This window comes from Chanos chanos, chromosome 10 (assembly GCF_902362185.1).
Source record: "Chanos chanos chromosome 10, fChaCha1.1, whole genome shotgun sequence".
Classification (NCBI taxonomy): Eukaryota; Metazoa; Chordata; class Actinopteri; order Gonorynchiformes; family Chanidae; genus Chanos; species Chanos chanos.
In genome coordinates this window covers 24,720,220-24,732,214 of record NC_044504.1, presented here as the reverse complement: position 1 = coordinate 24,732,214, position 11,995 = coordinate 24,720,220, and the positions used below count along the sequence as shown (strand labels likewise).

The window sequence follows — 11,995 nt, the reverse complement described above, 5'->3', positions numbered from 1 at the left end:
TAAAATAATACCTAAATCGGAACCAGGTTACTTTGTCTATTTTTATACTGCATCTTCATTTTATAATCCAAAAGATAGTCCAGGTTTATTGGGATTGTTCTTCATCAACCAGTCAGCCAACCACATCTATGGTGGAGAAGAGCAGAAAAACATGAGCAAAGGAGAAATCAGAAGAGCAAACAAAGATTATTCACATAATTTTGCCATATCCATATTTGTGCAGTAGCAAGAATTGTGTTATTGAAGGGTTAAGAAAGTGTGATAGCTGTAATTTTCATAGTCACAGCTGTGATTGCAAAGTTCTCAAATCCACGACATGTTAAGGTTGTGCATCTTTCAAACCCAGTGTTTTTGAACTAAAATATGGACAAAAGATATAGAGGAAAGGGAGAGAACAAAATGTCATTTTTAACTGTTACTCTGTAAAACTGCTGAATCTCAAAAGCAATCCAGAATTAGCCTGATTATACTTGTGAGAAATAATAATTGAGGTTACAGCATTTTTGTAGGCACTGAGCCATAGGAAATCTTACAGTCTGTGACCTTATAGTCTCACAGCTGATTAATACTTACAAACGGATCAGCTGGCTTGTTTTTGCAAAGCTCCGTCAGTCCTTTGTGGAGTGTTGGGTTGACATACCTGTTCAGGTAATCTTTCACTGCTGCTTCTACAGGAATGGGCTCAATTACAGCTGTGGAATACCATATAAAGACATGCACACACAGACATAAATATATATTTTGTTTGAGCAAAAACTTTTCTAGCTATCAAAAATCACAGAAGGTGTTTGCCGATATGTCTGAAATAGCTTTACTCACAGTTTGGAAACATGAATTTGATCTCTCTCTCTGCCGCAGTGAAATTGTCACTGCCATGCAATGCATTTCTCAGCTCAGAGTCTCCGTATCTGGCTCTCAGGCTGGGAGGATTTAAATTTGTAAAGCTTCAGTCAGCACAACAAAACGTTTGCTGTTTATGTCAGTATGAAACAAATGCCACTATCACACAGTCTCCAACCGCAGACTGACTCCTACAAACAATAAACTAAAATTACACAAAATTAGAACTTGCTTTCAGATCATGCACTATCATATAGTGAACACGCATTATCATTTCAACTTCTGATTTGTCAGAAGTTGTTTAAAATTATCTTTATGAGTAGCTTATTATAACAGCTGATTATTTTTGTTCGTGAAGCCATTTTGGCTCTCAACAAATCCAGAGGTAATGAAATAAGGTCTTTGTGCAGAAATGTAAAGAATCTGTACCAGTGAGGATGTGACTCTCTGGCTTTGGTGCTATTGACTGGTCCCATTAAGGATCTCCAATAGGCTATAGCATTCTCTCTGGCCAGTGCAAGTGCTATGATTGGGCCGGAGCTCATGAAGGCTGTGAGGCTTGGGAAGAACGCCTTCCCATAATGTTCTGCATAGAAGTCACTACACTGCGCCGGACTGAGCTGTAGCGTACGTTTCTGCACACACAAAATACCACATGCATGTAGTTGTTACTATGTGTTGTCATATTGAAACATAGAAATCTTTAAAATGAAAGGACTTGGCAAATGTAAAATGACCACTTCTCATTATCGTCTAACATGACAAACATGAAGATACCATGTATATTTGCGTGGTCCATGCCATATATTAAATATTAATGCAGCCTAAAATGAAGGGACTTGTACCTAAAACGGCCACATTTCATTACTGACTGACATGACACACTGACATGAGCATACCATGTATATTTGTGTGACCACGGCCATCTATTAAACATTGATACCATTGCAGGCCAATATAAAATGTACTGTTCACACACTTTGGTATGAGTGACTTACAAAAAGGGGTAAAGATACCATGCCTTGAAACCCACAGAACCACTCCAACTGGACTTTGTTTTTTAACGTGAAGGAAAAAGTCCGAATATGCTACTTCTAGGTTGCAAGTGGCAACATCAGTCAAATCCCAGTTACCTGTAGAATAGTGAACCCCGAGCGGAGAATAATGTCTTCTATCTCCTTGACTTTCTCAACTGCATCAGGTTTGACAACCGCTAAAGTCCGCTCAACATACACGCGCGGAGCGTTCATGTGAGGATTTGTTTCCGTCATTGTAAAACGCTTAACCGACAGTTAGGCGGACTCAGGAGAAACAAAATATATACAACTTGGTTTTACAGACTTGTCTTAGATTAAATTTAAAATACTTAACAGGATTTCATTAGACTTTACCCACTTAACTCGACAAAAACAACGCCGCAAGAAGCTAGTGAATTTTTGTATCAGCGTTGCTAGGTTACCAGCAGCACTACGGCGAGTGTCCACGGACAATTGCTAGATCTCTCCTTTCGGTGTTAGATGTGGGCAAACCACTGCCGTGCGCTTTAGGAGAAAACGACCCTATTCTCAGAGGTTAATGTCTTTTCACGACGTGTTCTTACCTATAAAGAAAGTTACAGGTGACTAACTCACCAGTCCAAATATATGCAAATGTGTGTCTCCCAGCAAAGTCAGGTCACAGGAACACCGGCAGCATTCAAAATGTAATAAAGACCAGAACACTTTTCATTTTAAAAAGACTTTTATTTAGCCACTGAACTTTAGAAAAGACTTCATCGAGTTCCAATAGTGACTTGCCACACTCTGATCAAGTTGTCAGTGTATCCTGCAAACAGGGTCTGTAGAGAAGCAGAGAGAAAAAATATTTACAAACAAAAAATATTTGCTTAACCAATCTTCAGCATCTCCTATGTAGAGCTACATGCAGTCAATGCTTTATACAAACTGTTTTCAGTAAACTCAAGTTGACAATTAAGTGCACATCTAGCTGCCCCCTCATATTTGCAGGACTGTCACCATTTTGGTTTCAGAGATGAAAGTGAATGGGAATAATCACTGGGGGACTTTAACAGCCACTAATGCACGACTGGAATGTTTGTGTATAGGCACTATATACACACACATACCCTAAAATGTACACAATAAACCAGATCAGTTTGTCATAACATACCTGCCCATCAGCAGACCATGCCAGAGAGGTGCACTGTGGCGGCTCAGCCTTGCTGGTGGTGAGGACTTCCTGTCTCAGCTCATCTACAATGATCTTCCCCTCAAGGTCCTAAGAAAGGCAGACAGAGTGTTACAGAAAAGAAGTGCTGTGTGTGCGAGCTGGGCTAATACATTTAGAGAACTACTGTATCAAGTTGGTATGAGACCTCAGAAACAGCCTCTTTATCATCATATAGATACAGATGGCATTTTGTTTACATCACAGAGTCTCCAGCAATACCAGTCTCTGAAATTTTTCTTTTTAAAACAGTTTTAAAAGAATCTTGCAGAGACTAATATACCCCCCCCCATCCCCAAAGTATCTCAAGTGAACCCCAAATGCCTTTATATAATTAGTTGTCTTTTTTCTGTGGCAAAAGTGTGTAACTACCAAGACTCAGCTCATTAGAATGTATAAACAGTAATGACAAAAAGGCAGTGTGTACCTATTGCTCTACAGTCTAGTTAGAACACACTTCAGTTTGGAGAGGCGTAGGAGCAAAGTGCACTGATCCAGAATCAGAACAGATGACACTGGTCAATATCGGGTGATGTAAAAGTAAACTCAACTAATCCAGAATCCAGTGCTCAGTCACAGAAAACCCCTCTGCCCCCAGACTGACCCTGGACACTTGAATTCAATGCCAATAGGGCCAGAAAGTGTGGTCAAAAACATTGTTTTAAGTGTAAGTGTGCACACTGAATGCTCAGTAACAGTGCTATGAGCAGTAAGCGTCAGGGGGGTAATATGAGCGGAGAGTGTAGAATGGGGTCAGTGGTGAGTGCGGCTGGCACAGGGAATGCAAGGCAGATCTTACCCAGATTTTGATGCTGGGGCCGGTGGCAGCACAGAGCCAATAGCGATTGGGGCTGAAGCACAGGGCGTTGATAACGTCTCCGCTGTCCAGAGTGTACAGGTGTTTGCCCTCATTCAGGTCCCACAACATTGCCTGACCGTCCTACAACACACACACACACACATTTCAACTCTGAAACTTAAATGACTCCATTTTACAGCACCTGCACGAGGCACACCAGTTAAACCTACTGACCCTTTAGTACAGAGAGAAAAAACAGTCCAGAAAAAAAAAGGCAATATTAAGGAGAATACGCTGCATGTATAACAGGCATGAGATTTACAGGACTTGCATGAGACGTACAGAGTGTAACCTTGTGTTGGTGTGAGACCTCAGAAACAGCCTCTTTATCATCATACACATACAGGCAGCATTTAAGTTTCATCACTGAGTCTCACACACACAAACATTTTCCCTATGAGATTTCAGAGGAAGACAGGATGTAACAGGAAACGTTATATAGTTCAATCAAAATTCCAGCAGTGTTGCCCTCCAAAACCAGGACACCCTGGAGAAGAGTGGTGAGTCTGGACACTTAAACCCATTCAAACACACAAAGCATTTACAAAGACAGAAAACTGCATTCACAAAAGCAACTTTACCACTGTTCCCTAGCAACAAGATAATGAGGAAGACAGATCAGTTAACCACATAATTTGTATCAAAAGTCATAACCTGTCTGACAGGAGAAGAACTAAAGAACATTCCCGAGGGACTGTCTTGCTTTATGATTTCAGTTATTCACATAACTGAGAAATGTGTGTGTAGTACTGCACAACATTCCCAAAGCACCACAACACGAGTTACATACCACCTCCCCATTAAACTGAACACGGAACTTAATCTTCCCTCTGAGCACACTGCCACTGTGGGGTCTCGCGATGCATTTCCAGACTGCCACTCCAAATATCTTTTGCCATCACTGACTTTCGGGAGCTAGAAAGTGGTTTCAGCTAATTCTCCATGAGTCAGCAGCTAAACTCATAATGTCAGAGGATGACCAGTAATCCAGTTGATTGCATACTGCTGGGTTTAGAATGGAGTTGCTGGTTTCCTGGTCTATCCACCCACTTTCCCTTGTATGAACATCAAATTATATCAGCCCATTCAACTGATTCAGAAACCAATGTTCAATATCTAAGAGGTGTTGTTTCAAAACAACAGCAGAATTTTGTAAAGACCGCATGTACGCATTTAAACCTAATCCCTCATCTTGCTGCTGAGACATTGCTTTGTCAGGCACTCCTCTTTCAAAAGCTCCTTCACATGTTAATGACATAGTCCCTCAGGTCGGTGAATGATTTTATGGAATGTCGTTATGTGGGCATGTAATGAGCAGACACACTGGAAAAGAAAATCTCCACACAGATCAGACTGACAGACTGCAGCAAGTCTCCTTTACAGATAACTCACAAAATATATCACCACAATCTTCCTTATTCATGAAGACATCCACAGGCCATCAGGCCAAGAAATCAAACATGCAATCCTCCTTCCTAGACTGCTTCCTCTCACACCTGAGTCACACCGTGCAGTGGCCCAACTGCACAGAAACTTCTTTACCTTTCCTCCAGATGCACACAGGGAGCCGTCGGGAGACACGGTGACGGTGTTCAGGTAGCCAGTGTGACCGATGTGGTTGGTCTTCAGCTTGCAGTTGGCCAGATTCCACACCTGAGCAGAACACACAATGAAAAAACTTCACACACACTGCAAACATTACCCCCTACAATATTCTGAACTGATCTTGTTCAGGGTAATACACACATTCCTAAAGGTTAAACTGCTGAAGTGAACTGGCTGGCTACGTGTTTTGGGACTAGGATGCTGAAATAGCACCGACGTCTCTTCTGTCACTCATTCACCCTCATAATTGCAGGACGTCTCATCAGAGCTGAGAGCTCAGTTGAAAACGTTTGTGGATTTTGTAATCATCAGGTAAAGGACATAAAAACACGGAGTGTGACAAATGGAACAAGAACAAACCCAACTTTTCGTTTACCACGCTCTGTTCACAAAGACCCTGAATGATTTATAGGGACTCTTACCTTCACCATCTTGTCCCAGCCGCAGGAAACAATGATGGGGTTGCTGCTGTTGGGGGAGAAGCGAACGCAGGACACCCACTCAGTGTGGCTCTCATCCTGTGATGATATAAAACCCAAATCCATCTCAGTTTAGACACAAACATTCCAAACAATCCTGGCAGTACTGGGTAATCCCCACTAGCCCATCTCAGATACTCCTGAATTTCACACATTTTTAAATATAATGTCGTAATGGACGTGTATCTCAAATTCCTGCTACATATGCTATAAACGCTTCTTCCGGCTGAACAGTCTAGATTGTTTTCATCTCTCGGCCTAAGCACTTACAGCTTTTCACACAAACTGTTTTGCCATTTGTTTTAAAACTCCATCCCAAAATGGCTTTGCACTGTAGTTTCCTTTAGCAGACGCACTGAACTTATCCTGTGTCAGATTCACTCCTCTCAGTGTTTAACCAATCAACTGTGAGCACATTTGGAAAGTGGCTCTGGACAAAAGCATCACCCCAGTTAATAACCATCCCTTACCTGGATGGTGTACTTGCACACTCCCAGGGTGTTCCATAGCTTGATGGTCTTGTCTCGCGATCCTGACACAATCTGACGGTTATCAGCAGAGAACGCCACGCTGAGAACGTCCTTTGTGTGCCCCACAAAACGACGGGTCGTGGTGCCACTGGTCATATAGGGAGGAGAGAGAACACAAACATCCACACGATTTACATTTATTTGTCTTACACCTTTCAAGAATGATGTAGTTACGATTTAGTCTCTATTATCTAAGGTCACAAAACCCGGGCCAGAATTAAGGCTAAGTTTCTTAATCAGGGGTGCATCCGAAGAGAGCAATCACACTTGAAAAACAAACTTCTGATTATTGACCTGTTTTAATCTATAGACCTTTACCAAATAATGTGTCTCGATGTGATGTAATAAGCTTAGAAGCTGAACACATTTATTAGCTATTAAGTGTTTACACGACCTGACGTATGCGCAAGCATGTGTGTGTGTGTTCAGAAACAGCCTCTTTATCATCACACTGACACAGATGGCATTAAGGTTTCATCACCAGCACACACTTGGTATTCTCTCATCTCCTTAAGTTTCAGTCCTTAATTGAACTCTCTTCGCGTGCTCTACACTCAATTATAACATAGCCTGAAGGAGCAGCTCTGCTTAGGTCCTGATACAAACACTCACGTGGTCAGATCCCACAGGCGCAGGGTTCCATCCCAGGAGCCAGAGAGAGCAAACTGACCATCAGAAGAGATGACCACATCGCTCACAAAGTGAGAGTGACCTCTTAGAGCACGCTGCGGGATACCGTAATTCGTCTCATCACGAGTCAGTTTCCACATGATGATGGTCTTGTCTGGTGGACAGAAAGCGAGTTATTAACACACCAACACTACACACTTCACACAAAATACAATCTGTAAAAAATGTTTTGAGAAATGTGCAAAGCGAAACTAAACCAGCGATAAATGCCTTTATGCGAAACCCCAAAGCTTGCCACGTAGACACTACAGTCTCGGTGGTTAACTTGCTCACATTACAAGTGTGTGAACTCAGTCAAATCATCGCTTAGTCTCCAGGCCAAGCAGTGTGGTAGCATGAATACGTTAAAGGCTAACCGAGACTCCAAGCAAACACTCAAACCAATTGGCGGGTGCAACACCGGCTACCACTCAGTATGCTGTGGGTCGGTAAAAACTTCTCCAGATTACCGAGCCTCATTAACAGAGCAACGGTCATCGGAGTCTACATCGGGTGCGTTTTCATGCAGGTACGCCAGAGTCTGACATGAGAAATACTGTCTTTGCTGAAATCACATGGAGACAGGGACCAGGAGGTTCCTTACCTCGGGACGCGGACAGAATCATGTCTGGAAACTGGGGGGTAGTGGCGATCTGGGTCACCCATCCACTATGGCCCTTAAGGGTCCCCCTTAACGTCATCTGCTCGGTCATTCTGGCGAAAGTTATCGATACTTTAGCCGGTGGATGGTTAAAGATTTAGATGGAGGGCCAAAAATGCCCTGGTCCTCTCGCTCCGAAACAAGAGGAAAAGGAAGTTATTTTCCGGAAGCAGAAATTTTGAGGTCAGGTTTTCTTCTTCTTGGTTAAAGAGACCGTGTCTTCTGCTCATTGAAGAGCGATAGCGCCCCAACTGTAGGATACACGAAATAAAAATTGAATAAGAGGGGGCAAACTCACACCTGTAGGGAGTTCGGGGGCCATCCTCCCCGGGGGAAATTTTCTTAATTCTGGCAGCTAAATGTACCATTTTCCCGCAGTTTGAGACAGAAACTGGAAGCCTAAAGGCAGTGGCGTTACCAGGATATCATAGCGTATGCCACATTGCAATTTCGCGATTCGTAATATGATGAAATCAAAACTGTCAAAACGCAGCTGTGTGTCTGACACCGGAGCTGAAGAGCTAGAGCTTTACGAAAGCTTTCGCAAACCAAATTATCGTTCTGGAAAAGTAAAGAGTCAGTCGCGACTCTAGATCCTCCAAGTCGTGTTTGATTCTTAACTTTTCCAGAATGATAATTTGGTTTACGAGAGCTTTCGGTTTTTTTCAGTGGGTTCAGACATTCTGCTGTATGCTACCGATAGGATTTTTTTTTTCAGACTAAGGAGACTGCATCATGTGTAGACCAGGTAGCCTGTGCGTGAGCACAAAGATAATGCTAACTTGTCGAGTTTAGCAAACGGTGATGGGGTGGTTAGGTAGGTTTGTATAGATAAACAAATGTTACAGAATAAATGCAGACATAGGTTATGACAACTCTTGACTGTTTGCCGTGCCAGGTATCCGAGTGCGTTTGCCGACATGCGATTTCCCAAATCAACAAAATGCATTACGCAGCCAGTGAAAGCTTCGCCCCTCTAAACATTATCAAGTTAAGTATCTTGAGATTTAAAAATGGTCAGTTTTAGGTCTATCTTAATCAAAGGTGTTTTTATTTATTGAATGATATATTGGGTTATGGGTGTTAGAAAACAGATCATTTTCACCATTTTCTTTTTCTATTCAAAAAATCAAAGAGCAGAGCCATTCAAAAAGTACTATAATAATAATAATACGTTTATTTAGAGCCCAATATCACTATTTATAGTCTCAAAGGGCTTTACATGTTTATAACAAAGTCAAATCAAAATTATATTATGCATAAGTTCGAGAAAATAGATAAGTCTTTAGTCTCGTTTTAAAGGTATTGAGAGAGTTTGCCTCTCTAACTTCTGTAGGTAAACCATTCCAGAGGAAGGGAGAGCGGTAGGAAAAGGCTCGGTTGCCAGCGGACTTCTTTTTAACTCTTGGAATGACTAATAATCCAGAATCTTGAGAGCGTAGGGTGCGAAGTAGGTTATAGGTTGTAATTAAGTCAGAGATGGCGCGAGCCCATGTAAAATTTTATATGTTAATAAGTGGACCTTAAAATCTGCCCTTGCATGAATTGGGAGCCAATGAAGGGAAGCCAGGACAGGGCTAATGTGATCAAACGTCTTCGTTCTGGTCAGAATTCTAGCAGCAGCATGTTCCCTGAGCAACTGCCCATGCACACTATCAAAAGGGCTCTATGATATTGCTGGTAGCTAATTTGAAGACTTGAATCAGAATTGATGTATTGGGGTAGTGCATACATATTTCCATATTATTATTATTATTATTATTCTATTCTTCTTCTTCTTCTTCTTATTTTATAGAGTTCATCTGGGTAATTGATGCAATAGACATGCACACACATTCCTTCTAGGGCAGCACTGGGAGAATTTAGAAAGCACGTCTGCTCAGTGCATGGAGGAACATATAGGCTGATAAATGTATTCACTATGCACAGGGTTATAATGGCTTACAAAGACAGAAGTAGGGCTTTGGAAAAACTTTTTTTCAAAGATTGATAATCCTTTTCACCTCTGGTTATTTAAATACAACAGGATGCCCAGGTCACTGAAAATGGTTTGTGTTTGTGTGTGTGTGTGTTTGTGTGTCTGTGTTTGTGTGTGAATATGTACATGTTCTGCACCACCACACCAGCACTGAGGCCAAGGGGCCTGGATCAGCTCATGACCCCAGGATTTTCTATGCGTTTGTGCTTTGTTGCAGCTCAGAGCAAGGTACAGCATTCATGAACGTCATTGATCTCATTTGTAGATGGCTCTCCATAGCAGAGAGAGAGAGACAGAGAAAACAAATTTTGTCAGTGTAAGTTTTTTTTCCCAATGATCTCTTATAACTTTAAGTGTTCTTAACTCTCAGTTCACCTGCCTTAGTGGGCTCAAGATGTGATGTGGTACTCCACAATATTAGATATCAGAGAGAGGGGGAGACAGAGCCATTGGCTATTTGCTCTTGGTTATTGTCCATTGGCTAAGTTATTATACAGCCTGATGGCAGTGAGGACGAAGGATCTCCTCAACCGTCCAGTCCTGCAGCGCCGTGAGGTGAGCCGTCCGTTGTAGCTGCTTCTCTGGCCCGCCAGGATATTGTGGAGGGGATGGTTGTTGTTGTCCAGGATGGCGTACACCTTACTCTGTGTACATCTCTCCACTGCAGTTCCCACTGAGACCAACCTCCTGCCAAGCACTGAGCCAGCCTTTTTTACCGCTTGTCCAGTTGCCTCCCCAGATGGACAATCAGTCAGTTTTCAGTCAATCAGGGAAATAAGGGCAGGCCATTTGCTCATCTTTTGTGTCTCTGTTTTGGGGGAGATGACTGTGGCATAGGCCATTGCAATATCATTCTTTGTTTGTTGTTCAGTTCTGTGGCTGTCCTCTAAAGGGAAAGATTGTGGGGCTTGAGAAATAAGAAGCCTCTCCTCTACATGCAATAACACACTGAAAATAATGAAAGTATTACATCATTTTTTCAGCTGCATTTTTATGATCTGAAGTTATATATTCAATGTCCACTTTTAGGTTTCTTTTATATATGGACATCACGCTGTCTGTATCTGGCTGGGCAAATAGTGCAGGAGTTAATAAACTACAGCGATGATAGTGTGGGGAAAACTGAAAAGTCAAATTTCATATTCTCTGAATTACCCCTGGGGCACACGGTGGTGCAGTGGGTAGCGCTGTTGTCTCACAGAAAGAATCTTGGGATCAATTGCTGGCTGGGTGGCCAGGGTCCTTTCTGTGTAGAGTCTGCATATTCTCCCTGTGTTTGCATGAGTTTCCTCCCACAGTCCATAAACATGCAGGTCAGGCAAATTGGAGATACTAAATTGTTTGTCTGTGTGTCTTCCCTGCTTTGGACTGGTGGCCTGTCCAGGGTGTCTCACTCACTGAGTGCTGGGCTAGGCGACAGCACCCCGCCGACCCTTATTAGGATAGGTGGCTTAGAAAATGAACGAATTATCCCTGAGGTTCTTCTGGTGACCCTGAAAGTGGAGCTAGAGGCAGGAATGCAGGCAAAAGAATAAAATCATTCTAGTTTTATTGCAGAATCTAGATAATGAGCTAAGTCTAACTGAAGATAAGTGTCCAAATGCCAGTCTGTTGTCAGAAATAGACCCAAACAGAAACGAGCTGAGATGAAGATTACACACTGGATATTTTGATTGTGATTGTTCAAATGGAAGTTCCTTTTACTATTATAAATAAATGATTTTGACACTCGACCGATCCACTTTTTGAGAAAGTAACGTTAGCTAAGACGTTTCTGCTTTATTTTTTAAAAGGAAATATACTAAACAGTGAAACACATGAAATAAACACATTCGACGATGAAAAGTAGATAAGTGCACAACTGTTCCATGCACTCTGCTTGCATGTACAGAGTATGCATTCTTGCCAGAGTTCAAGGAAAACTATCATGGTCAGCAGAGAACAAAATTATAAAATTATAATCTATGAGGAACCACATACCTGTCATATATTCACACAAATGTCATGATAACGTGCTGACCAGGGGCACTGCTAGAAATTTTGGGCCCTATGAAGGAATAAAATATTGGGCCCCTCAAACCTTAATAGTGTTAGTAATAGTGTTGTATGAGGACCCCCTGTCAGTGCTGTGCCCTTGAAATTGTCCTA

General features: G+C 42.1%; 2 protein-coding genes across 2 annotated transcripts; both read right to left on the bottom strand.

The window, feature by feature from the left end:
• Nucleotides 1-60: 60 nt before the first annotated feature.
• Nucleotides 61-2,090, bottom strand: nme5 (NME/NM23 family member 5). The gene is made up of 5 exons (XM_030787516.1): nucleotides 1,974-2,090; nucleotides 1,270-1,475; nucleotides 820-920; nucleotides 574-692; nucleotides 61-126 (listed from the first exon to the last, which is right to left on the bottom strand). Exons 1-5 carry the CDS (start codon nucleotides 2,088-2,090, stop codon nucleotides 61-63), a joined length of 609 nt encoding a protein of 202 aa, XP_030643376.1.
• Nucleotides 2,091-2,561: 471 nt separating this feature from the next.
• On the bottom strand, nucleotides 2,562-8,018 carry LOC115822557 (guanine nucleotide-binding protein subunit beta-2-like 1). Its single transcript, XM_030786456.1, has 8 exons — nucleotides 7,813-8,018; nucleotides 7,152-7,323; nucleotides 6,480-6,627; nucleotides 5,953-6,048; nucleotides 5,468-5,578; nucleotides 3,866-4,006; nucleotides 3,010-3,117; nucleotides 2,562-2,677 (listed from the first exon to the last, which is right to left on the bottom strand). Exons 1-8 carry the CDS (start codon nucleotides 7,919-7,921, stop codon nucleotides 2,612-2,614), a joined length of 951 nt encoding a protein of 316 aa, XP_030642316.1. The 5' UTR covers nucleotides 7,922-8,018; the 3' UTR covers nucleotides 2,562-2,611.
• Between the last annotated feature and the right edge of the window lie 3,977 nt (nucleotides 8,019-11,995).

Bases quoted from the DNA above. Each gene is read 5' to 3' on its own strand.
- nme5 (XM_030787516.1), bottom strand. From the start codon at position 2,090: ATGAACGCTCCGCGCGTGTATGTTGAGCGGACTTTAGCGGTTGTCAAA. The intron at 693-819 runs GTGAGTAAAGCT...GGTATTCCACAG, and splicing joins CAAATTCATGTTTCCAAACT to CTGTAATTGAGCCCATTCCT. The intron at 127-573 runs GTAAGTATTAAT...TCTCCACCATAG, and splicing joins ACAAGCCAGCTGATCCGTTT to ATGTGGTTGGCTGACTGGTT.
- LOC115822557 (XM_030786456.1), bottom strand. From the start codon at position 7,921: ATGACCGAGCAGATGACGTTAAGGGGGACCCTTAAGGGCCATAGTGGA. The intron at 7,324-7,812 runs GTAAGGAACCTC...TCTGTCCACCAG, and splicing joins GATTCTGTCCGCGTCCCGAG to ACAAGACCATCATCATGTGG. The intron at 3,118-3,865 runs GTAAGATCTGCC...TGCCTTTCTTAG, and splicing joins GCCCCAGCATCAAAATCTGG to GACCTTGAGGGGAAGATCAT.